Raw genomic sequence first — 26,000 nt, 5'->3', positions numbered from 1 at the left:
GTTTTCAATTGTATTATCCACCTTTGCATATTTTTTTCTGCTTCATCTTACTCTCTATATCTTTCAACACCCGGGGAGATCGGGATTTATTTGTCCTACCTTTGCCCCTCTTGAAAATGTACCTCAACTGTACCTGAACTGTCTCCCCTTTAAAGACAGCCTACTGTTCCGTTACTTCTGTTAGCTTTTCCCGCCAGCCTCTATTTCTAATTTATCTGGACCAGATCCATTATCACCCCATTGACGTTGACCCTCCCCGATTAATTATTTTTACTCTGGATTGCTCCTTGTCCTATCCATTGCCAATCTAAACATTATGATACAATGAACACTGTTCCCTAAATGTTTCCCTACTGACTCTTGATCCACTTGACCCACCTCATTCCCAAGAGCCAAATCCAGCACTGCCTCCTTGCTTATTGGGCCAAAAATATACTGATTTAGAAAATTCTCCTGAAAACACTCTGGAAACTCTTCCCCCTCTCTGCCCTTCACACTATTACCACCCCAGTTTATATTAGGATGATTAAAGTACCCCATTATAACTACTCTATAATTCTTGCATCTCTCTGTAATGTCTTGCAAATTTGATTAACAATACCTTTCCCACTAATTGGTGACCTGTATAATACACCCAGTCATGTAATGGTACCTCTATTGTTCCTTAGTTCTGAACAATTAGATTCTGCCCATGACTCCTCAGGAATATCCTCTCTCTCCAGGATTGCAATGTTCTCCTTAATCAATACTGCCTTTTTTCCTCCTTTTTTCCTTCCCTATCTTTCCAGAACATCTCATATCCAAAAATATTTAATACCCAGCCCTGCCCTGTATTGAGTCAGGTCTCTACTATTACCACAAAATCATATTGCCATGTAACTATTTGCACCTGCAACTCACCAGCCTTGCTTACCACAATAATAATAAAAATAATAATAATGGCATTTTTTTCAAGAAACACGTTTGAAGCCCAAAGGCTGAATTGTAGTGTAACTTATATGAAGAGTTTAATTTATAAACAAGCTAAAAATATGGAAACATGTAACAGTAATGTAATAATAAAAATAGACAATAAATACAACAGGTAACAGGGAAGTGGTGGGCAGGATATTAAAAGAAAGAATATTGAATCAAGACCATACTTCACACGTTCACATAGATGAATATAAACCTAATCTAGATCTTATTACATTCCTTCTTACTCCACCCCCACATAATACCTCTCAATTTCTCACTCAGGTCTTCAGTTAGTGGTGGCGCAGGAAGGCCTTCCATGAGTTTTCCCACCCCAGACTTAATCGGGGTAGAGGCAGAACACGGTGGGGTCCCCACCCGCCACCCTCCTGCCCAATTAAATGTTCTCTTGCAGCCAAACTTGCCTTGGGTGAAGGCATTAAATTCCACCCAAGTAATGGGACTGGTTGGATTACTCTACAGAAAGCCATTATGGACTTGATGGGCCAAATGGCTTCCTCCTGTGCTGTCATGATGCGATGATTCCATCCTCTTATTTCTATACTCACTAATGCGTGGTACCAGGAGTAATTCAGAGATTTACCTGTGAGATCCTGCTTGCTAGTTTCCTTCTTAACTTCCTACATTATGACTGCAGGACCTCATCCCTCTCCCTTCTTAAGTTGTTAGTGCCAATATGAGCCATGACCACTGGCTGTTCACCCTCAATGTTCTGCAGCTGCTTAATGACATGCTTGACCCTGACACCAGGGAGGCAACATATCATCCTGGGTTCACTTCTGCAGTCACAGAAATGCCTAATCTGTTCCCCTAACAATCGAATTCCCCATCCCTATTGATTCCCCAGCCTTCCACCTGCCACCTGTCACCCCGAACTCCCAGCCCCCTGCCCTGTACCTCTGAGTCAGCCATGGTGCCATGGACTTGGTTCCAGCTGCACTCCTCAGAGGAACAATCACCCTCCCCAGTATTCAGAACTGAATAAAAGCAAAAAACTGCAGATTCTGGAAATCCAAAACAAAAATAAAAATACCTGGAAAAACTCAGCAGGTCTGGCAGCATCTGCGGAGAGGAACACAGTTAACGTTTCGAGTCCGAATGACTCTTCAACAGAACTAAGTAAAAATAGAAGAGAGGTGAAATATAAGCTGGTTTAAGGGGGGGTGGGACAAGTAGAGCTAATTAGTGCTGCAGTCATAATTAGCTCTACTTGTCCCACCCCGCACCCCCCCCGCCTTAAACCAGCTTATATTTCGCCTCTCTTCTATTTTTACTTAGTTCTGTTGAAGAGTCGTATGGACTCGAAACGTTAACTGTGTTCCTCTCCGCAGATGCTGCCAGACTTGCTGAGTTTTTCCAGGTATTTTTATTTTTGTTTCAGAACTGAATACTTGTTGGAGAGTGAGATACACTCAGGGACTCATGCACCACCTGCCTAGTCCTCCTTGGCTGCCTGGTGGGCACTTATTTCCTCTTTCCCTGCATACCCTTAAGCTGCAAGATGACCTCATCCATAACCTGTGCTTTTCATGAAAATCTCCACCTCATGGATGTGCCACAGTGACGCCACCTCAAGCTCCAAAACCCAGGGCTCAACCGCTGCAGCTGACAGCTCTTCCTGCGTGAGAAGTGTCCTGAGGCTCCAACATGGAACAGGATGCAGACTCCACAGGACTGAGCTGCCCTGCCATGCGCCTATTTATTAACTATCAAACAGGGCACTTAAATAAAGATTTGCCAGCTTCTCACAAGTTGCTTTTCCTGTGCTGAAGTCACTTGATTTTCTTGGGAGGTTAACTTACATGCTTTAACTCTTATTATCTAAAAACCTTAGATTTTAAATTGCTGAAAAAAGTCAGACTTCTATAGTGTTACTATCCCTTGTTATTTAATTTTAGCTTTATCCCCTAGATGTGCCATTGTGGGAGCATCATCACCACATTTCAACGAGAAGCCCCACCAGCACCGACTAAGAGGTGGGCAAAAAATGTCACCCACATCTCAAGAACAAACAGTACAATGAGTGTTTGAAATAAAACAAACACGTTGTGTGTTGTACACTGTGTGTCATTCTGTTGGTAGCATGTTGTGTGCTCTATATGTATATGTTATTCAATATTTAACAGTCTCTGTAGGCCGGGGTTGTGTGCTGGCACATGGGAACTAAAATCTTCAACCCACCTTGGAGTGCCTACAAACTACAGCAGCAAGTTGCATATAAGAGACTATACCTTGAGTTGCACCATCTTTGCACGAGGTAGGTAATTGAATGGATCCTGATGGGGTATCAATAATTTCCTTTCTGCTCTGAGGTCTGCAGTCCTGACCAACGGGACGTGACCTGGAAATGGCACTGATAATGTTGCTGTCTCTCTCCAATGACAGCATATTCACCCCCACTCCTCATGGCCTTGGCTATGTCAAAGAGTGAGCAGTGTCAGGTGGACGTGCACCTGGGGAAGTGCTGCAGCAAACAGCTTAATCATGCCGGTGCACACAGGTTAAATGTTACCTCAGTCCTAGAAACATCCCATGGACACACAGCTGTCAGTCACATCACTCAGTGATGGCGGATAGCATCAAGAAGAAGCACAAGATCATGTAGTACAGAAAAATGGATGGACACTGTTAGAAAGGTAAACATTGTGGTCGTTAGTACTAGGATCAAAGGCACATTTACACTTTGAATAATATGGTGACACATAAGCTATGAGTGGGCAGCATGGGGATTTGTATGGCTCAGCAAAATATACGTATAGTTGAAAGGAGTATGTGGCTGGCAATAATGGGTTGCTATGCAAAGGCAGTCAAAAGGTGATTTTTACTCGGGCATAGGAAAGATGGAATGACATGTCAAGAGCATTGGCATAAATCTGAAAAGATGTTGTCTGAGAATTTCCATATAAATCCTGTATCTGGAAAGGTTTCTAGGTCATGTGCCAACTCTGTCTTGTCAAGTACATGAATGACAAAAACCTTGGTGTTGTTTGGTACTCTTTTGCCCTGACAATTCCACTGATATTTTTTGTCAAAAATGGAATTTATGGAGATTTCATTTATTCCATAGGATTAATTTTGTACTTCAGCTCCTTCAGTGCAAAATGTTCTGTGCCAGCAATGCATATCAGGAATTTGGGAATGAATCTGAAGCAAGGTCCACAATTTTCCTTCCATTTCTTTTTCCCCACATTGGAGGATTCCCGGCACAAGGCCTGACAAGACGAGTTGCTTGTGATGGGAAAATAATAAGGAAATATGTTGCAGAAGGCTTTGGTCAACAAGAGACTGAACTGGTTTGTAAGTTCTCATTTGGTTAGTTTTTAGGGTCATCAAAAGGAGTGATATTATTGATGGAAATTTCTCATTGTTTGCATCCGACATTACTTATATAAATGAAGCTCCCTCTAATCTATCCTAACAATTTGCCCCTGTGTAACACCAAGAAGCCCCCTCACTGCATTGTTGTCACTTTTTCATATCAACTATTCCTATGGTCGTTCTTGATTGATAATCACAATCAGTGCTAGTCAATATAGAATTAGGGGTAGTTTTGTGGTAGGGTTTCTTGCTCATTACTGCACTAAGTTAAAGAAACCTCATTTCATCTAGGCAAAACACAAAATACTGCTCAAAATCTGAACTAGAAACAGAAAAAAAATGAACTTGGCAGGTCAGACATCTTCGATCAAAAAAACATGATTCAGTTGGATGTTTCAGATATAAATCCATTCTGCAAACCTATAGATATTACAGATAAACAGGATTTAAAAAGAAATAAAACTGAAAATAAAATAAAAATAAACTTCAAAACAAGGGAATGTGGGAAAAAACACACATGTCATAGGAACATAGGGATACAGACTTAGGAACAGGAGTAGGCCATTCAAGCCTGCTCTACCATTCAATAAGATCATGGCTGACCTGGTTGTGGTCTCAACTCCACTTTCTTGTCTGCTCCTCATAACCCTTGGTCCCCTAGTCTATCAAAAATCTAACTCAGCCTTGAATAAATTCAATGACCCAACCTGCACAGCTTTCTGAGAAAGAGAATTCCATAGGCTAAGGACCATCTGAACGAAAAAGGTTCTCATCTCCATCTTAAAAAGACCTCTTATTCTTAACCTGTGTCCCCTAGTTCTAGTCTCCCCACAAGAGGAAACATCTTCCCAGTATTCACCCCATCAAGATGCCTCAGGATCTTATACATTTCAACAAGATCACTTCTTAACTCCAATGGGTATATGTCCAACCTGTTCAACCCTTCCTTATAATCCCAGGAATAAGTCGAGTGGACCTTCTCTGAACTGCTTCTAATGCAATTGTGTCCTTTTTTTCAAATAAGGAAAGCAAAACTGTACACAGTATTCCAGATGTGGTCTTACCAAGGCTGCAGTAAAACTTCCCTACTTTTATATTCCATTCCCCTTGCAATTTAGGTCTCTTACGTCAATTAAGTGGACTTTTAACCTGCTAATTTGGAGAGTATTCAAAAAGCTTTACCCCAAACTAACGTACCACCCATCCTTCAAATATTTCCATTCATTTTTAATTTTTTCCATCTTTTCTAGCATGTTCATTACTTGGTGATATATAACTGATGTGACTAATTTTCATAGGGAAGATAGAATTGCTGTAGCTAGCACATATAAATGCCGAACAATAAGTGAGCTCAATCCTACTTTTCTGATGTAAGATTAAAAAGTTATTTCTATAGTATTGGAAAAAGTGCAGGAAAAATAATGTAATCACTGCAGGCTGCTTCTGGCCTAATCATCATGGTAGGCCTCGTAACCATGGTTATATCCTAATAAACTTTGGAAAACCTGAAAAGCAAACTGGATGAATTTCTAACTCTAATTAAGAACAGCTCCAAATAAGTTTAGGTCAAATATATTTACATTTAGCTCAAAGTTACATCAGTACTTTCAACTCTGTGGAGTTCACATTCCTTTCAAATCAGGACAAGACCCCAGGGTTTGCAGTGCAGGCTGCTTCCAGGTATGCTCTGGGTAATTATTAAATTACCTGTTTGGGCTAAGAAATCCAAATTAAATCAAGAGAATTCATCCAGTGTTTTCACCCCACCCATTCCTTCCTATTTTCTCTCTCTCTCCTCTTCTTGGTGTTCAGCATCATAGGAAGTGGTGACCCTCTCCTACATCATGCAAGGGGAAAGTAGTCATCGGTGAGCCTCGACAGTGAGTGTCAAAAGGCTTCAGAATCGCAGGGATGTCACAATCAAGGCCCACGATTCACATATGCACAATTCCAATAGGTGATGTTGCATAGTTATACAGATTAGGCTAAATATTCCCTCTGTAACTCATTAGGATGAGGCTAATCGCAGCGTGTCAATCTTCATTCCATTGCAGGTCAGCTAACACAACTAGCACAGGTTTGAACCTAGGACTTTAGCTGTTTTAGAATCAGACTACTTCAGATATATCTTCTCAATCCAGGAGCTTATTATTTTCTGTCTAAACTTTGAAATTCTATTTGAGGATCTCAGTGGGAAATTCTAACATGCAGTGAGGCACTGAGTCAGCAAAGTGGTAAAATGTGGTTTTGTGTCCACTATGTGAGTTCTCCCCTACAGCTAGCTCATGTCTATAGAAGAAGTTGCGATTGGGGAGGCAAAAATGTAAAATGCCACACATTAAAGGAATTTGATGGGCACTCCAAGCAGTACTATTCATGTGCACCCCCTGGTTAAGACTAGCACTGGTGTTGCTCTGGTCGGTCAATGGATTGAAACTGAACCACACAGACCAGGGTAGGTAACACGTCTAGCCCTCCTGCAGAGCATCAACGCAGGTAGTACAAATGATCTCGGCACCCCAGAGGTAGGAAAGGACAAAGTAACTAGACCCTTTGTTCTTCATTCCTATCCAGTGATCCTTGATGGGAAGTATGTGTGAATGTTGGGGTGACAATTGGGTTGTGATGCCTCCTTCAGCCGTTTGGTCAAATGCCATGAGATACTCTGTCTAGGCTGACACATGGGAAGTGATCACATGAATGAGGTACTGAAGTCCTGTCGGCAGAAAGGAATTGTAACTGCACAAGCCACAGTTTTCAAGAGCGGAAGTGAGGAAGGATACTTGAAAAGCCATAACCTTGCCTTCTTGATGGAGCATAGAAGAGAGATTTAACTGAACTAAAAAATATTTGAAGAGGGCAAGAAGATGTGCCGTAACCCAAGTCAGTCCCCTCATTCATCCCATTCTTGGCAAAGGCAAATTTATTGACAGTCAAAAGGTCACAAATTAGTTTAATTGACGCCAGAGGGGGAATTTGCCTCTGTGCTCTGAATAATGAAATTGTAAATTCATTGACAGAGAATGAAGGAAACCTTCTGCTTGTGTTGCTTCACCTTGAAAAGACACACAAAGTGGTGTTTTTTTTAAATCAGGTGTACAATTTTATTTTTCCACTTGAACATAAACTCCTCTATTTAAAAAAACACATTCTTCTTGGTTTCAGCACCCATAAGAACACCAATTTTGTGTTATTTAAATTTTGGCGTTTTTTCATCTTATTTGCATTTATATTAAGCAAAGTGCATCTTTATTTGTCTGGTTTACACATTGCACAATACATAAATAATGCTATAAAACGTCTTCATATTTACAAGTAATATAATATATTTATATATAACATAAAATACACTTTTTCTTTTATTAAATCTCATTACTTTTCATTGAAAGCGTCTCTGCGGAATCCGAGTCCTTTAATAAACCACTCTCATCGGTTATTGAGGAATACCTCCAGCCAGCAAGGGCAGCTGGTTATGAACTGTCTCGTGTAGCATTGGCCCCAGCCTTTTACAAAACTAATTTGGATGCTGAATCCAGACCATGGCTCGTGTGTGAAATCGTGGTCGTTGGGTCTCTGCAAGGTATAAGACTTCTCGTAGTCGAAAGCCTTGATGGAATAGCCCGGGAACACTTTGTGAACCAGTAACGTCCTGGAGTCTGGGTTGTCCAGTGTGACTGACTTGATGAAGATTGGGTAGTTGCTGCGGTTGTAGACCCACACCCCGTCCGGCTCTTTGCTCAGCTGGATGCCGTAGCCAATTTTGCTCCGGACTTTGGTCACCAGCTGGCTCTTGTTGTCCGAGTTTAACTGTCCTAGGCAGAATCCGTTCCCGTGAGGTAGATCATAGAAGATATCGAGGGAGGGTTCTTGGACAGTGTACAGGCGCCCAACTCGAGTCCGCTCCTCCCAGTATGCAACAACACACCAGTGCGACCGACTTCCCAGCTCCTGACTTATTCGGGAATCTGTGGGAGAAGAAAGAAAATCTTTAGCCTAGTAACCAAGATAATGGAAAGATAGAAGGATTTGCTGGTTATTTTCAGGATTATCATCCACCACAGTTCAAGTACATTGATATCAATATACCATTGGGGGATATATTTCTTAAATTACCAAAGCGACGACAATCCTAAAATACTTCATTGGCTATAAAGGGGCTTTGAAATGCCCAGACTTTATGAAAGGAACTATGTGAACGTTAATCTGTCTTCCAATAAACTTTGACCTCTTCCCATTGCAATGACAGATCTTTAACCATTAGTACTTCCTGAGAGTTAGAGACCCCTGAATGCTCAATGGCTAAGTTTGGAAGTGTAGAATTGCTAACTATGCTATGAATCTCTACATACTGCTGGCTGTTCTTCCACAATTCAAGTGGCTATCCAAATTTTTACAAAGTATTTACAAAACTATTGTTACGCTTTATCGGAATGTTACGAACAGCACAGAAATTAATGCAGAAAAAGTACTGGACTGGAAATTGAAATCACACACACACACACCACACACACAAATATGTAACCTGGTTATATGTTTGTTCTGTATATTCTGATATCTAAACCTGCACTGTGAAAATGTCTTCCTATTAACAGTGGCCTTGTCAATCCAATGGTGTTTGCTTTTAATAGATGTGGTTAGGTTACTGTCATCGCTGATGTATGAATGTACTAATCTGTACCAGCGTGTACTCGAAGAGCAAAGGAAAAAAAAACACAAACATAGACACACACATAGAAACAGACAGCAATAGAGAACCACACAGACACACACGCCCTGCTAAATACAGACAGCAATACAGGGACACATATGCATATGCCTAAACACAGAGACCAACAGAGACACATTTCAGTAACACGGAGCATCACAAAGATGCACACACACATAGGGCTGGAGTTTACTGGGAGCTGCGTTAATTGCATTCAGGCAAGGATTCAGCCCCTTTCTCGGGAGGAAGTCCCAGCTTAGAGAGCTGCCTGTCCATCGGATGGCCAGTGGCTCTGTAGTCCCAGCAGCACCAGCTGGAGTGGTGGCCAATACAAGCAGTCCTGCCAGGCTGAGGAGCCCAGGTAAATCTGGGCTCCAGAGTCTCAGTGAGGGGTGGGGTTCAAGAGGCTGGGTAGGAAGGTGTATGATGCTAAAGATCCAAAATTATAGCCCTCCCACTCAGCCTTTCCAATTTTTCATATGAGCAGAGCATGTAATGTATCCTTTCTCATACGATTTCTAGGGTCAAACTCAACTAGTTTCTCTCACCTGAAAATTAAAACCCTTTCACGCTGCCTACAGCAACAAACTTGGGCTGTAATCAAAATGATAACACTGCCGATGGAGACCATGCACAGCCTATCAAAAGACATGGGTCAGGATTTTTCCTCCAGGATTGGGAAACAGGAGCCGGGACTGTTTCCGGGTTCTGAACCTGGCCCTCAATTAACATGGAGACAGGCTCCGGGTCCAGATAAGGCAGCGGGTGGGCTATTGAAGCTGGAGGGCCAGAGGCTTCATAGGTGCACCTGGCTGCAGTAAAAGGTTAAGTAACCAAGACGGCACCTCAATGTGATGGTGCTCTATCACCAAATTTTTTAAAACTTTAACTGGATGACGTTTCTTACAGCCAGGCCACCACTGCATGTTGGGGGTGGGGTGGATGGGGGGGTGGTTGGAATCCCACTACAGGGTGGGTTATGGCTGCTCCTGCACCCAAGCAGGCAGGAAGGGCCTCGAGGCCTGCCTGAAGTGCTGCCCCCCCACGCTCCTCCCCAGGCCTGCTGCCAGGCGCCCGTCTCCAGGCACATAAACTGTCCCCTGCCTGCAGGAAAATACCAGTCAGCTTCCTTTAGTTGACCTCAAGAAGGCTTTTAATGAGCATAATCGATCATGTGCCACGTGGTTCCAAGCATGCCTCCACTAAAATGGCCAACATCAGGAATGGCAAACAGAACCGGCAGGCCAGCCAGCACCTGCATTTTCAGGGCCTGTCCACCTCCATTCCAGGCCCCAGTGGGGCCCAAAAGTCAAGTGCATGGTTTCTCTTAAAGCAGCACGTACAACTGCAACGTAAACAGAACTGGGGCATGTTTTCTTGGCGACTGGCAGGCTAGCTTGCTTTATATTCCCCGTACAGACCCAGCAGGGCAGGTTCACTCTGGAACTGGCCTCTACAAACACCTTCCAAATGCCCGGGAGTGAATGTAACCCTGTTTAATAGTTGTATATATGGAGATTTTAAACCAGGAGGAGGGTGGGTGAACAGCCCTGGTTTTATTGTACAAAAGCAGCCTGGAATCTTTTTGTTTAAATTAACATTGCATTCTAGTTTGACTTGGCTGTTTGGGGAGACTGGGCCTGCCAGAAAGCTCACCACTGCCGAGGCAGTAACACTCCTTTAACTAACCGAAATGCAGCCTGAATTATTAACATCAAAACAGTTCAGACACACGAATATAAATGTTTTATGAATGTCTGGTTTATTTACAGTTGTGACTCAAGTTTTTCTTCTGTATCTCTGGTTAATCCAACAGCCCACAGCACTGTCTCTAAATGATGTCTCTGTGTGTTTGACACGTTGTGCATTTACTTGGCTCTGTCCTAGCAGCAGGAGCTAGTCAGCAAGCGAGGTCGTTGGCTCACTCACATTTCTTGAAACTAGAATGAGGAAGTGTTGCCCTGCCTCTGTAAGTGTACCCTGTCACCCCTCCCCCATCTCCGCCACTCCCTTCATTCCCGGCACCGCCCCCTCCCCCTTACAGTGCCCCTCGTAACCCTCTCCAGCTCAACTGCATCCAACTGAAATACTGGCAGTGAACAAGGAGCAGGAAAAGGGAAAAAAAAAAGAAGAAAGGATCTGTGTCAAATTACTTCAAAAATCCCCTTCAAAAACACTCCATAAAACATGCACTAGAATCAAATAAGAACATGTTCAATGGGGCTCTTTTCCCCCCCTGCTGTTCTCAACGAAGCCCCTCAGCATGTAAAACAGGAATACATTCATCTCCAAAATGAAACGAGAGAGAAAAGAAAAACAAGGACAAAAATAATCTTAACAAACACCAGGAACTTTATTCCACCCCTGAGACCTGACTGTAACCACCCATCGCGCCAAAGAAAATCCCAGATTGGCCGGGACTGTTCTGCTTTCATCTTCACAGCCCTGCAAACCGCCCAACAATTTTCAGGGAGACGTCAGTGCAGTGGGCTCAGAGATTCCATTATTTGCTCATCCCAGATGAAATGAGCTCGGCTGCTCCGAGTCCTTAAAGTGGCAGTGCAAGCCAGTCACTCCCTCCACCCCGTCTGCTAGATTGTAAAAATAACTACTGCTCTCCCCTGCTGTGTTGAGTGTCTGAGGTTTGAACTCTTGAGCACACATTTTAGAGCAGGAAGGCTCCAAATAATTGCTATTTGAATTCTCACTCAGAGGGAGGATCTGAGCCATGAAACACCAGGAACGAGTCAGGTTAGGTCCTCAGTGAGTTAATCCTGCCAGTGCGTAACCGGGCCCACTTTAAATTCGTCTCAGTTCCCCTCATATGAATGGGTGGCGGGGGTGGGGGCGGAGGGGGTGGGGAGGAGAGAAATCAAGGCAAGAGTTTTTGCCCCTGATCTCCATCCAGTCACCCCACCCCCGCCCAGCTGGAATAGTATTTGGCTTTGCATTGGTACCCTTGTTAAGGTAGCACAACCTCCACCTTCTTATTTACACGCATACAGTGGCCGCGGCAAGTTGAAGAGCTGTGCCTCACTGTAAACCAGCATCTTTGGTAGAACAGAGAAAATGTGTGTGTGCCTATTCTGTTGGGTTGGGCGAACAAATGTGTCTATGTGGGCGAATCACCAGCATAGAGTCCGAGGGGTAGATTTTAACGAAAGCTCTGTGTGGTAATTAACTATCGGGGCGGTTGGCTGGTGAGAAGTTTGATGGCCGGCTGGTGGTGCTGACCAAGAGGCACTGGTTGGGCATAACACTGCAGCTCTGCCACCTCTGGACCACCATAATATAGGGTCGGTAAGTGGGTCAGGGGCTGGCGTGGGGGTGCAAAACAAGCATGTTTCTGCTTCCTAGTTCCATAAGATACTTCTAACTGTAGCATTCTGTTCCCTCTTCCACTGCGCGGCTGGGTAAAACTGGGAACCATGTATGGCCTCTCAAAATGGAAACCTTGGGAGGCAGGAGAGGAGGGTGCAGGCAGAGACTGCTTTGCAATGCCAAAAGCCTAGATAACAGTAAGCTTAAAATCTTAAAAGGCAGGATGTATTATTTCAGTTGACTCTGACCCACTTCAGCGGGACCTGATTATGTATAAGGTTATGTATAAAGCCGAGGGGGATGGTGGGTTGCTTGCAGTTTGTAAATGCGCCATCGCTAAAAAGAGATGGACCACACAAAGGCGCTTCTGCCTTAGCTGCCTGCTGGAGCCCTCCCATTCATTGCAGTAGCTGGGGCCTGAACAATAAAAGAAGGGAAAGAAAGCACTGCTCCTTTTGTCTGAGAGAGCCTGTCTCCAGTGAATGAGGCAGACAGCTGATTACTGCTTCCTGCTGACATTCTTTCTCCATAGGCGTATGCTCCTCATCAGCCATGCAAATTACAGAGTGCAGCTCTGTCCGCAGGGCAACTGCTGCACACACTTCACTCAAGTAAGTTAAACCCTTAAAGGGAGGGCGGGGGATTTACAGTTTAAGACAATTTATTTCCAGACAGAGTGTAATTGTCTTAGGAGCCTTCTTGTCCCTTACTTTTATATTATATAGTACATATAGATAATCATTTAATGCAAAGATTTAGGTATAAATTTAGTAAAGAGGCCATCCATAATTTTCACGCAAATACACTTTGCGCACTTTAAAATTATTTTGTAAAGATGACAATTATGCCTGCTTACTTATCTGAAAGAAACTGACAGTGACAAAAGAAAATAAAGCGCTCTCACAGTCCTCAACCAGGAAGCTGCTCCTGATCACTGTCCAGCAGAGAGAGAGAGAGAGAGAGAAAAGCAGGATCAGGCAGCATTGTGATGCACTCAATGGTCGAATGACCTACTTATAATCAATGTTTAAAAGTGTACGGTTTGAGGAATGGATCCTTTAGGGTACAGTATCAGGGGGCCTCAGCAGGAGTCAGCGCCAACTGAAAGTGGGGACGGGAGGAATCGGATAAAAGGGGAAAAACGAGGTGTAAGCATTTTAAACACATTTCCTTTATTGCAAACTCTTGTGTTCAGTGACACAGGGTAAGTATTTGTCTGCAGCTGTCAGTGCTATCATCATGGTATTAACCTAGCCCTGTTACATAAAAGGCTCTCAGACAAATACCTTCAGCCTCTTTGGCAAGGTGTTCCATTGCTCTTGAGAACTAACGGATTAACAGAGATATATTCCTATTAAGCATATGAACCTAGAAATTACAGTTGCCGATATTAGCATATGAACACTCAGTGTGATTGAAAAAAATTCTATGCCAAAGCAGGCAATAACCTATTTATTTGAAGTGGGTTAATGCCTTCACTAAAATACCACACAACTACTGCCAACTGAGACAGGGAGGGAGGCTGGGATTTAAAAATGTTAATCAAGTGCTGCCGTTGTCAACAAAATGGCAAAGGTGGTTAGATGGGCTTGGCTGGGTGCACCACTGCTGTTCCCATGGCACGTTTATGGGAAAGGCAAATTAATTTTTTGGTTAAAAAAAATGTTTTATTTTAAGCTTGCTCGTTTTTAATTATGCAAACATCACAACCGTCAGTACACTCCAAAAGTTGTTCACAGTGTGCAAAACACTTTGTGATGTGATAAGGCATTGGATAAATCTTCATCTGGTTATAAATGTGCAACGCACAAGACGACTCAAAGAGGTGTTTTTGTTGGGATGGGGAGGGGAGGAGATAGAAAGGAATCCAATAGAGGAAAGCACATATTGGTTTTCTATCGCACAGTAATGAAGCCTTCACACAGGAGGACTGCAATACCGTTACCTAGCTTGACGTAATCGGAGGAGAAAAACATATTTAATACCTTTTTCCCCTATTAAAAATGTTTTTTTTAAAAATCATATTCAAGCATGGAGATGAGAAAATCCTTTCTGCCAAGTCTTAATGACTGAACCCATTGATAAGTCTTAAGCATGTAAAATATTAAGAGGAGGGGCAATGAAAAAATAAATAACCAACGTATGATTTTTTTTTTTGAAAACACCTTCTGCAGCCAAATTTTATTCAGTTCCGTACAAGTGGATGAGGTAATTGAAACAGAGCGAAGAGAAGTCATGCTGAAAAGGAAAAGGCTGGTAATCATTTCAGTTCTGAGCATGCGATCATTTAATGCTCGCCGGTTTTGACTGAACTACTATATTAGCACCCGCTTTGTAACCAGTTCAAGGCCTTTGATAGATAGGGCTATTCCTTATATGGGATTGTGTGCCTGGAGCTAGTGTACTTGGTGGCAGCCTATTGTCCTTTCCAGGATTGTGTGCTTGGCCAACTCAAAGGGCATCAGAAGGGCCCTTAGTGGTCTAGGTAATGTACACTTAGTGTTATCATAATGTTTTACAATCCATTGTGTGCGTAATACTTTTAAATTATTCACTTGAAACTGGACCTACTAGTGCCCTCTACCCAGCAGTGACAGGCCTACCAGCACCAGCACAACTCTTCAGAAGAGATATTTAACTAAGCGGTCTGACTGCCCTTTCAGGTGGATATACAAAAATCTATGATACTTTCTGAAGAAGAGCTGGGGGTGCAGGTGGGATCTGCCCAGTGTCCTGGCCAACATTTTCTTTTATTAGTGATGTTAATTGAAAGGTAAACAATTATTTGACCATTAGCTTTTTCCTGTTTGTGGGAGCTTGCTGTGCCTAAATTGGCTACCGCATTTCCAACATTAGCACAGCTTCGGCCATTCAAAAGGTCCTTTTGGGCTGTCCTGGGGTCCTGAAAAGCACTATATAAATGCAAGACTTTCTTCTTTAATACTTTCTTCTTTATATAGGAGACCACATTCGACAATGTAATCTGAATTTCTCCCTCATTCATGACCAAGAGGAATTCTCAAACCTTGCGCCTATGGTGATATATTTCAGTCAATGGGCCTTTTACTAGCCGTATGAAAATGGCATTTGTGGCCCATATATAGGTCGCTGAACAATTCCATTAAAAGCACTTTTCCTGATAAATTATATGCCAGTCTACAATACAAGTGGGGCATAAAATGTTCTATAAACACAACACAAAATCTGTACCTGTGTTCAGTTTGTCATAGCTGAAGCTGACAAGAGTCTAAAAATGTTGCACACCCACCATTACACTTTACTGAAAACTGCTGTGGTTGTAAATCCCATGAAATTCTGTACCTTCTCTTTTCTCTTCTTCCCCACCCCCATTCCCTGCCCCTTCAATCTCTTCAACCATTGGCTAACTTTACAACTTTTAACAACCTACAGACTATGCGTCCCCGTGGCATCTGAAGGGGAAAAACAACACCATCCGGCAGACTGGAGACAGAGAGCAGCCTGAAGAAGTTAATGATTACTTCTGTCTGGCTTTATAATCAAATCATTTCTATTCCTGATCACACGACTTTTCTTCCCTGACGCACCACATAGGCAGAGAGAGGTTGCAGCTTGTGATACAGATCACTCGCCGCCAGCATTTTCTGGGTACATTTCCCACATCTTAAAACAGTTTGCATCCTGGGGGTTTTAATTTGAAAGTAAATTAGTCACCCTCCCCACCTGCCACCCCTTTTCCCCCTGAACACCCCCATCGTGAACACTCTTGAAGCTATTCTGACCCAAATAGCAGGTCATGAAATAAGAACAGACAACTGTCTGTACTGTGTCAGCTGAAATAGAGGCTCAGCAGGTCAGTCTGAAGGATGAAAGCACAGCCCCTCACAGCCTAGCTGGAGCCTCTCCTATTGCTTTTTGATCATTATTTCCACGACTCTCCAAAAGGTTCAAACGCTAGGGGATGTAATGTATTAAAATTAGAAATTTGGGACTAAACAGGAGGTTCAGTCAGAAGTTATTTCGAACAACGAAGTGGCTTTAGAGATGTTTTCAACATTATTCAGCAGTTAGATTCATCACATTCTTTTCCGCTATAGCAAAAGAGTTCAAGTACCAGGGGCAACAGTTAAAAATTAAAAGGTCCAGAACTAAGAAAGATCTTCCATTTATCTGACACCTTATCACATCCCTCAGGACATTACAAAGTGCTTCCCATCTGATTGTTTGGTAGGTAAACGGGGAAGGAATTTTTCACCTGACAAGGTCGTACAACCGGCAATGAGATGAACGAGTTCATTTGTTTGTGGTAGCACGGGAGGACAGTCAAGTGGAATTTTTATATTCAAACTATGAAATAAGTTACCAGTGAATCGGGCAGTATAACAGTTCAAAGGGCAATTTGATGAGTCCCTGGAGAGAAGGAAATTATGTAAAAGTGGCCACTGGGCCTCCTACTCTATTCCTAGAGGTACCTCCTCTACCCAGTCAAGCCAATAGCCTGTCTCAGACCTTTGAATTATAAAATGTGCCTCTCCCAGTGCTCAAAGCCCATCAGGGAATTCTTCACAAAGTCATGAATGCACCGAAGGGCAAAATTCAATATTGCCCCAATACTGTAAAGAATCACTGGATTGTTCTATGTAACCTGACGGGACCACCTTTATCGGATATCCACAATTGCATTCAACTTCTCCAAATGAGCAGGGAACACAGAACTCCACCAACTGGGACGTTCTGATCAAATCCTGCACAAGGTATGTGGCAAAAACTACCTTTCGATTGAAAAACTCAATAATGCTCATATTCAAACTATGCCACAGATCAGCTTCCCCCTCTTTATTTTGTTACAGATTCCGGGCTAAATAAATGGATTTGGTTCCACTGTCACAGAGAAGGGCCAATGTCACAGTAAGGCAGCACAATGACATCAACACAACCACCAATTACTTCCCCTGCTCCTCAGTTTATAGCTCAAGCCTCAGGCCTCCAGACCTCGGCCAGTATAAGTTTCCAAAGCCAAGCTGAGCCTGAAAATACCCCAGACAAACCCCTCCTTCCCACGCTTAAAAAAAAAGGCCATTCAAGTCTTGTATGATATCTCATGCTTGCGTGTGTTTAACTGATTGAAATCTGGAAGTCAATTGGTTGAGCTTATCCAATCTTTCATCTCAAGTTCCTAACTGTGCGCCGCCTTCTAACCCAAGAAGTCTTCAGCTCCAGTCCCTCTAATGGTTTCTCATACCTTTTCACTCTTGTCTTAAATACCTGCATGGGACCTCTTATTACCAAGATAGATTTTATGAAGTATATAGACCTGCTGTTGACAACCTTCGGAGTCTATGCAGGGTGGGAAAAAAATCATCTCCAAAAAAATGTTCCCCACTGAAACCTTGTCCAGTCTTCTTGACAAAATGCCAGCTGTTTCCTAGTTATTAGCTCAAAGTAAATGATGACATTAAATAACAGCGCCCCACCCACCAGAACTTTAACCAACAGCAGACTAGAGGAACACAATGCGTGACTCAGGCTGTGTTTTGGCTCGTCCGAAACCGGAACAGCATCAGCCTTGTAGGATGTTAGTATGTCAATGTAATCTAATTGAGGAAATGGCAAAGAAACCTGAAAAGAGAGAGAGTGCAAACGAGGAATAGAGGCGGGTATTATGTAACTGGGTAGCACTTGTGTGTATCAATGGCACTCAGATGTTTTTCAAAAAAAAAAATTTAAACTGTGTATGGAGCCTGCCTAAATTGGCTGCGACAAACAACAAAATCAGAGCCCGTCAGGAAAAGCCACCTACGTGTTTTCATTACAGCGTCTGGTAAATTAATTCAGAAAAGGAAAGGGCAGCAGTTCTGGTCAAGAAGAACTTCTATTGATAAAAGTTCAAGAACCTGAGAGTGAGCTTGTAATGATTACAATATTTTAACAGCCCCAAGCAGAAGTTCAAGGCCAGCGTGCGGAAGTACCGCTGCTGTCTTCAGAGAAGCAAAACTGATAAGCTTTCCCGCACTTACTAACACAAACTGCAGGCTCTGGGGTGGGCTCAGGGTTCTGCCCACAATGACACATTCTGGCCCTGTGATGTCTCGTCATGGGCCTTACTGCTTTGGAACTGCACTCCTACTGCCCTCACTTTCGAAGGAACCACCATTGTTGATCACAGGGTCATTGGGCCCTCGTAATTGCCAGCAGGTCCCGACGTCACTGCCCACCACCGAACCCATCACTGGGCCTTTCAAGATCATGGGGACGAAAACAGTCCAGTAGTGCAAAACGGATTAGGAGCAAATTGGCAGTTGGTTACTCATCGTGCCAGTTTTTATTGTCCACTGAGTTGGAAAATATTGTCAGTATTTTTGATTTTGAACCGAGTAAAGGCAACAGTGAGACTAGGAAATGAGTTTCCAAAAAGACTCTGACCTATTGTTCTGTAAACCTCAGTGGAAAGCAGTTGGGCGCGGTGAAAAAGTCAGCCATTTTATACCACTGGCTTAGACTAATTCAGCCTCTAAATCTCAGCACAGGCCCCATTGCTGCAGCTTTTGCCATTTCAAATCACAATGCTACAAGAAATTTTCGATAATTACCGAAACTCTTGCACAAGATCCGACAGATGTAGCAAACAAGCTGCGTGAGCATGAGTCCATGTGGCATCAAGTTTCCCTCCTGATCTTTATCAGGAGTGATCGCAGAGAGTAGAGGGATGTAACAGGCAGCCAATCCCCTTTCTGCATCCAGTACTGCAAGGGGATCTTCTCAACTCTTATAGTGCCACATACCCTTGAAAATATTGGGGCCAATTTTCATGACTTTTGCCTCCGGTCTCCCCCCACCCCCCCAACAATATCCATTTTCCAAGAACCCAAGATCATAGAAAAAAAAAGGGGCAGAGATCTATTTGCCCATGTTTTTTCTGCCTTTACTCTGCGTCCAGGATTCCCAAGGCTTTTCCTCAGGGGCAGAGCACATGAGCAGCCACAACACATCTGCAAGCAAACAAAGTGGAAGGGGTGCCAGATTTGGTGGCTTGGAAGGTGGTGGAGGGAGCGTGAAGAGTGGTGGTTGCATGGAGATATTCCTGGCCTTCTGACCTCTATTTACTAGGAGTGCCCAGACACAAAGCTGGAACCTCAGATTTCACCAGGACCATGTTCAGATCAGAGGGCTTAAGGCTGTCTGGCATCATACCAAAGATAAAAAGATTTTTTTTAAGTCTAGTTATTCTTGGGTGTAGGGGAGCAGCAGACAGGAGGCCTACAACCAGGGATGCAGCTGCTGACCTTTTCTGATCTACAGCTAAATTCCATTCCCCCCTCCACCCCCATTTACCAGTACTACACCATGCCAGGAGCCACATTAATGCCTTGCAAAACTAGTCACCATTTGGCCTGGGGAGGGCGATGTAACTTCAGGGCAGTGTCCTTTTCCGGTGCCAGAGCTTGGGAAAGGCCAATAAAGTCCAACAGCAAAAAGTAACCCCCATGAAGTCAACTGGGGAAGCAGCGAGGAGAGATGAGGATCCCTTCCATGTTGTACACCATGTTTGGTGTCTCATTAAGAGGTCTGGCGGCTTGTGTGGTGAATATAAACGGTTTACTGTTAACACACAGCTATATACATATCTCCAAGGTATAGCCCTATCTAGGTGCTATCATTATGTGCACTTCTCTCAGGCTCCTCCACACATAGTCACGTACTGGTAGACTATATTACAACGTGAGCGGTACTGCTCACCAGTCCCACATTAACCAAACGCCTTCATATTCCATTCCGCACCCCACCAACGTTACAGTGATGGAGCAGGAGCAATTCAGAATTCTCGGCCACAAATGTTTCTTGGTTATTTCAAAGATGTAGCAATCTAATTAATAGTTATTTGAAAAACGTTCAAAGACACAATTATAAAAATGTTGTACTCCTTTTACGCTACCATCTTAGATCTGCCACTTGCTCTGCACCGCCCAACTATTCATAAACAATAGATGAGAAGTCATTGATTTTCCTTGCAGGATTGATACTTCCTCTTTTAATCGCCTTTTGTTCAACGAGCTACAGCTTGCCTACATCTGAGCCAGATTTGACAATTCACCCTCCAGTGCTCCCCGCACCTATTGCCAGTTGCAACTTCAGCTCAATGACAAATGAAAACAATAATTAAAAGCAACTTGCTGTCCACAACGTCCGGAATTAATAAATTATTGATAACGTAATGTGTCCAAACTTCAAGAAGCGCTCCAGGCAAGAACACGTTACCTTTCATCATTGTTCCATATCACTCAACTTGTTCTAGTCTGCTGAGAGAGACATTCCTTTCAAACTTTCTCTCATGATTTACATACAGATACAACCTATGTAACAATGCCATGGGACAGTGGAAACTGGCTGCAAACATTAGATGCTGCTTGATTTATATCAAAGAATATGCATATGAGTCATAAACAGAAAGTGTAAATAAATTTTGGCGTAAACTTTCAAAAGATCCTCCTTACGTACCTCGTTGGGCTTCCACCTCTAAACCAGCAGAGATCCTGTGTCATTGCTCATGGCAAGTCAGATGATATTCTGTTTCTAAGGGGAGGAGCATTACACTATGTAACGCCCGATATAATATTGTTACTAAGGTGGGGCTGCTTTTGAGATGCGCTATCTCTTTAAGGGCAGAAAGGCTGATTGCTCTAAATGATGAGGTCAATTAGAGGTTTACTGTTGATGACGTCTGCAAATTGGCAAATGCTTATATGTTCTCGGTTCCAGTCAGAAGAAACCAGCTACAAAGGGGTAAGAAATGCCTTCATTTGTAAAATCATTTTCACACTTTGAAATGTGACAAAAGAGGCTAGAAGCAGCATTCATATATGGTGCTGAATGAACTAAGTCCTTAGAAGAAACTGATGGGCGTGTTTTATACTGCTTCTCTAGTAATGGCAGCCACAGTGCTATAGTGAGTGGAGGCTTGTTATGATTTGTGTGGGTTAGAAATTCTATTCGGAATGAAAAATTGGAGAATTCCCTTTCTGTCTCTTTAATTGATCATGAATCACATGCAACTTTGAAACTTGACTTTTTGAAAACATTAATTACCGGGAAAAACTGTTTTTTTTTGTTCTTTGACACGAGTAGCAACACCGTCACTTACATCAGAATTACAGTGAGTTGCGCCTTATACAATTTTAGATCAGCAGCGGTTCAGGGCGACAGCTCACCACCACCTTCCTAAGGGCAATGAGGGATGGGCAATAAATGCTGGCCTAGCCAGTGATGCCCACATCCCATGAACGGATAAAAATAAATCACAACTACTCTTCTCCATCATGCAGACAGTTGGGGCTTAGCACTGTTTACAAAACTAACAAGTTCCACGTTACGAAAAAAGAGAGGCAACTGAGATGTCATAGAGTGCACTTTATCATATTTCCAGGATTGCAAACCACCGACCTCCCTCACATTTTCCGCCCTCTCTGACAATCTACAGGCTTCTAATACCCAAGCTAGGCCCCACCAAACCACAAATTCCTGATTCTATTCTTTTCAACAGGAGTGGTATCTTAGACTCATAGGCCTCTCAGCAATTAAAACGTTAGGACTGGGGACTGGGTGGTGGGGGGGGGGTCAATTCAGTAAAATGCACTTCCCATTCTAGCAGAATAATAATTTATTTGGGGACAGGAGGAGGAGGAGGAGGAGGAGGAGGAGGAAGGGGTCCAAGCAAAGGTGTAATCCTTTTCCTAGTTTGTGCTGATGAGACTGGGTGGAGCCCAGTGTGCAAGGCCCAGTGGACTGGGACCAAACCCAAGTGCAAATCAAAACCAGCTCTTCAGCCAAAAGCTTCCTTGGCTTCACAGCAGGGAAGGAAACTGGGAAAGGAATGAAATATCCATAAACAAGAAGCAGACGACCACATCCCTCTGGGTAATGATCAAGGCCGTATTTAAATTAAAGAGAAATGTTACCATCCTACCATCAGGAGCAGAAGAAAAAATTAAATAAATAGAACACAGTACTTTCATTGTCTGTCTTCCTCTCTTCCATTCTGCCTTGAGAATGTCTCTAGTCAGTCCCAGTTCTGTGTACATAGAGCAAGAGGATAAAAACTATGCTACCTCAGCAAGGTTGCATTTTATTTTCCCTTTTTTTTTTAAAGCATAGTAGGTCAGATTTCTCGCTCTAACGCTCCTATTGCACTATTTGAAAGAAAGCCGGCACCTCTCCCAGCGCCCTGACCACATTTCTTACTTCAAACATACCAACCCGAGTAATTTCACTGGTTTTTGCAGGGCCTCGCGGTGCGCAAAATGGCTGCTACTCCATGTACAAACAGCAGGGACTGCAGATCAAAGCAATTCCTTTGGATCTTTCAAATGTTCGGTGCCATTTCTTCCGCTGCGACCAGATTTCCTGCCTATAGCCTCCCGTTAGGAATACGCAGTAGGCAGAAATGGGCCTAGCTTAGAATTTCTCTTCAATTAAATTAAATCAAATCAAAGAAATAAGCATGCGTGTGAAACTATAGGCATGAGTCAAATTAGGTCGCGTGACCTCTGCTGGGAAGTGCATGTGTGGATTTTGGGTTTTGCCCTAGTCCAACTGGCTGCCAATGTTCACAGTCTAGGTGTAGACGTGAAGAACAGTCACACAGGAGAAGGGCTGGACATCTAGCTAGTGGAGTAAGCACATCCTGACAGAGAGAAGAGGATAGAAAGATGAAAAGAAATCATGTTCCAGCCAACAATATATACAAGCAAGTGACAGAGCGACATACTGACAGACGCAGAGAATACTCCATTTTGTTTTTTAAAAACGGCAGAGTTTATATTTTGATATTAAGTTGTCATTAAAACCTATGCTAAGATAATTTGTTTATTAGCGGTTGAAAAGATTGTCATCATGTTTGGACAAAGAAGCTTCTGACAGCACTCGTTGCTATGACGACACCTCCTCTTGAGCTGATAGGAAGTGATAACCGATAAGGTTGAAGCTAGGCTTATTGAATGCATTGGCACCATAGGAAAATTCACACTTAAGTCAACAGGCTTTAATGTTATGCAACATAAACCTTGTGTGATTTCAATACACATCGCTTTAAATTGCCACCAACAGAAGTGAACAGTCCTGTCACCAAAAGTACCACATCTACAACGATATATAATGGAGCTCTAAATACTTTGCTCAGAAAAACCCAGGGCCTGAATTTCACGGTTGGCGTGCGTGCCAAGTCAGCGGGCCTAGAACGGATGAAAAATGCGCTTCCGTCCGCAATCGGCCCCCGAAAGCAATTTCACACTGGCTGGCCAATTAACGGGCAGCCAGTGTGAAACGTGTGTGAAGAAAGCCTCAGCGCTGCGGGGACGGGGGGTGGGGGAAGAGGGCGGGGGGGCCGACAAAAGTGAGGGTGTGGGTGGGCGCTTCTAGCGAGCTCCCTGAAGGCAGACAGCTGGTGCGGAGCCGCAGACCTGGACAGGTTAAATGACAAGAAAAAAAATGTACCAAACTGTGTATATTTAGCACGTTCAAGCGCCTGACAGCAGAACACAAAAAGCATCAGCGCCCAGATATCTATTTTTTTATTATTATATTTCATCCTGGTCATTTCATCCCGCCTTTGGATGAGGTTTTGTTAAAAACGGGCTGCCCACCTGCCCATTTGACGAGCGCGAAATCGCACGGGCAACGTAAAATCACGGGCAATGGGGCTTTTAATGGCCTTAACTGGCCCTTCAATTGTCGGCAGGTGCAGCTCTGACACCTGCGCCGACCTCAATATTGCTCGCGTGCGCGATGACGTCGGGACGCACGCCCAACGTCATTTCACGCAATTTCATGCGCATTCGGGTCGGACGCGCGCCCACCCGATCAACGTAAGATTCTGGCCTATGTTTTAAAACAGAAATCTAGTTATTCGGTGCTTCTTTTATTCAGATCAAGACAATATGCTGAATACTTGGTAACAACAATGTACACAGTGGGTTGGATATTCATGGAGCCGGAGAGACTTCATGGAGTGGAAAAAATCATGGGGCCAGATCCTGGGATTCCAAAACCCATTCCTGGGCTTTCCAATTTTGAGGAATGCCTTTTAAGGATGCCGGGCTGGTTCGGTTCTCATTATGCATTGTTGGTTAACAGCCCAGGCATCCATTGGAGTACTGAAACACCTGAGCCCCAGGGCGAACGTCGCTTGATCGACAGCTCTGGCTCTCAGATCTTTATTTACACAAGGTGAAGGGGGTTTAAGTGCTTGCAGTTTCAGTTATTTATACTATAAAGGGTCTGGATGATTGATACTTTTACAGGCCTGTAGCCAAAAAAGTGTTTTTTTTAAAGAAAGTGGAACGTTATCAATGAATCACTCACTCACTCCCTCACTTATCCAGAAACGCTTCATCCAATTCAGCATCACGGGGAGTCGGAGCCTATCCTGACAGGCAATGGGTGCTAGGCGGGGTACACCCAGGATGGGACGCCAGTCCATCAAAGGGCACATACTCACACACACACACACACACACACACACACACACACAAGGGGAAAATTTACCATAGCCAATCTACCTAACCAGCACACCTTTGGACAGTGGGAGGAAACTGGAGCACCCAGCGGAAACCCACATAGACACAGGGGGAATGTGCAAACTCCACACAGACACCCAAGGTCAGGATCAAACCTAGAGCTGCGATGCAGCAGCATCAACCACTACACCACCGTCAATGAATTACTGTAGTTTTTTTTTGCACATCCTATTGGCACTATAAGGCTCATTGACTCTATACAATGCCTAGTGGGTGAATGGGCATGGAAGTGCCATAGCTTGGCATTGGTGGGGGGTGGGGGGGGGGGGGGCATGAGGTGGAGAATGGGGAGTGTGTGGGGACTGAGGGAGTGCAAGGGTGAGGGTCAGGGGGCCTTACCTTTTTCATTATAACAGAGATGAAGTCCCACAGCATGTGGGTTGGCTGGCCTGACTGCAGCTTGCACCCAGCACCCCAACAATGAAAATCCCGTCTTTCCTGGCACTTTCTGCTGAGGCAGGCAGGCTGAGCCAGGAATTTTCCCGACTCTTGCTATCAGCCTCGAGGATGAAAAATCCAGCTCAATGTCTTGTCTCTCTCATCTCTTGCCCTAAAATGGGTAACTCCTACAGGGTACAGTTCCTCACCAAGTGGTCTCTCTCTATATATGAGCCCGACGGTGATTTTTCCCAGGCAGTTTTGATTGAGGATTGCATCGCAGGTGAGCCAATCGTGATCTCATTTCATGGTGCTAATCCCTCCATTCCCCAGCTCAAATTGTATCACCCCTATTGCCAACAATAGTGCAGTGAAGGTTCACTAGGCTGATACCAGGGATGGCAGGACTGTCGTATGAAGAGAGATTGGTTCGACTGGGCCTGTATTCACTAGAGTTTAGAAGAATGAGAGGGGATCTGATTGAAACGTATGAAATTCTAACAGGGCTAGACAGACTAGATGCAGGGAGGATGTTCCCCCTGGTTGGGGAGTCTAGAACCAGGGGCCACAGTCTCAGGATACAGGACAGGCCATTTAGGACTGAGATGAGGAAAAATTTCTTCACTCAGAGGGTGTTCAACCTGTGGAATTCTCTACCACAGAAGGCTATGGAGACCGGGTCACTGAGTATATTCAAGAAAGACATTGATAATTTTTTGGATATTAGGGACATCAAGGGGTATGGAGAGAAAGCA

At 43.7% G+C, this 26,000-nt stretch overlaps 1 protein-coding gene and 1 long non-coding RNA gene across 3 annotated transcripts in view; one reads left to right on the top strand and one right to left on the bottom strand.

Moving 5' to 3' along the window:
* Positions 1-7,372: 7,372 nt before the first annotated feature.
* smad7 (SMAD family member 7) overlaps positions 7,373-26,000 on the bottom strand; it is a 44,252-nt gene continuing 25,624 nt past the window's right edge. For both annotated transcript variants that reach the window (XM_078552728.1, XM_078552735.1), the window contains exon 4: positions 7,373-8,258. In XM_078552728.1, coding sequence (XP_078408854.1) covers positions 7,720-8,258 — 539 coding nt within the window. In that variant the 3' untranslated portion in view covers positions 7,373-7,719. The remainder of the gene's footprint in view (positions 8,259-26,000) is intronic.
* On the top strand, positions 20,966-24,586 carry LOC144686910 (uncharacterized). Its single transcript, XR_013578018.1, has 2 exons — positions 20,966-21,079; positions 24,218-24,586. It is a non-coding gene; the product is annotated as an uncharacterized LOC144686910 (long non-coding RNA).

This window comes from Cetorhinus maximus, chromosome 1, assembly GCF_964194155.1.
Source record: "Cetorhinus maximus chromosome 1, sCetMax3.hap1.1, whole genome shotgun sequence".
NCBI classification, from domain to species: Eukaryota; Metazoa; Chordata; class Chondrichthyes; order Lamniformes; family Cetorhinidae; genus Cetorhinus; species Cetorhinus maximus.
Note: the sequence above shows the minus strand (reverse complement) of the source record. Positions and strands in the feature narration are given on the sequence as shown.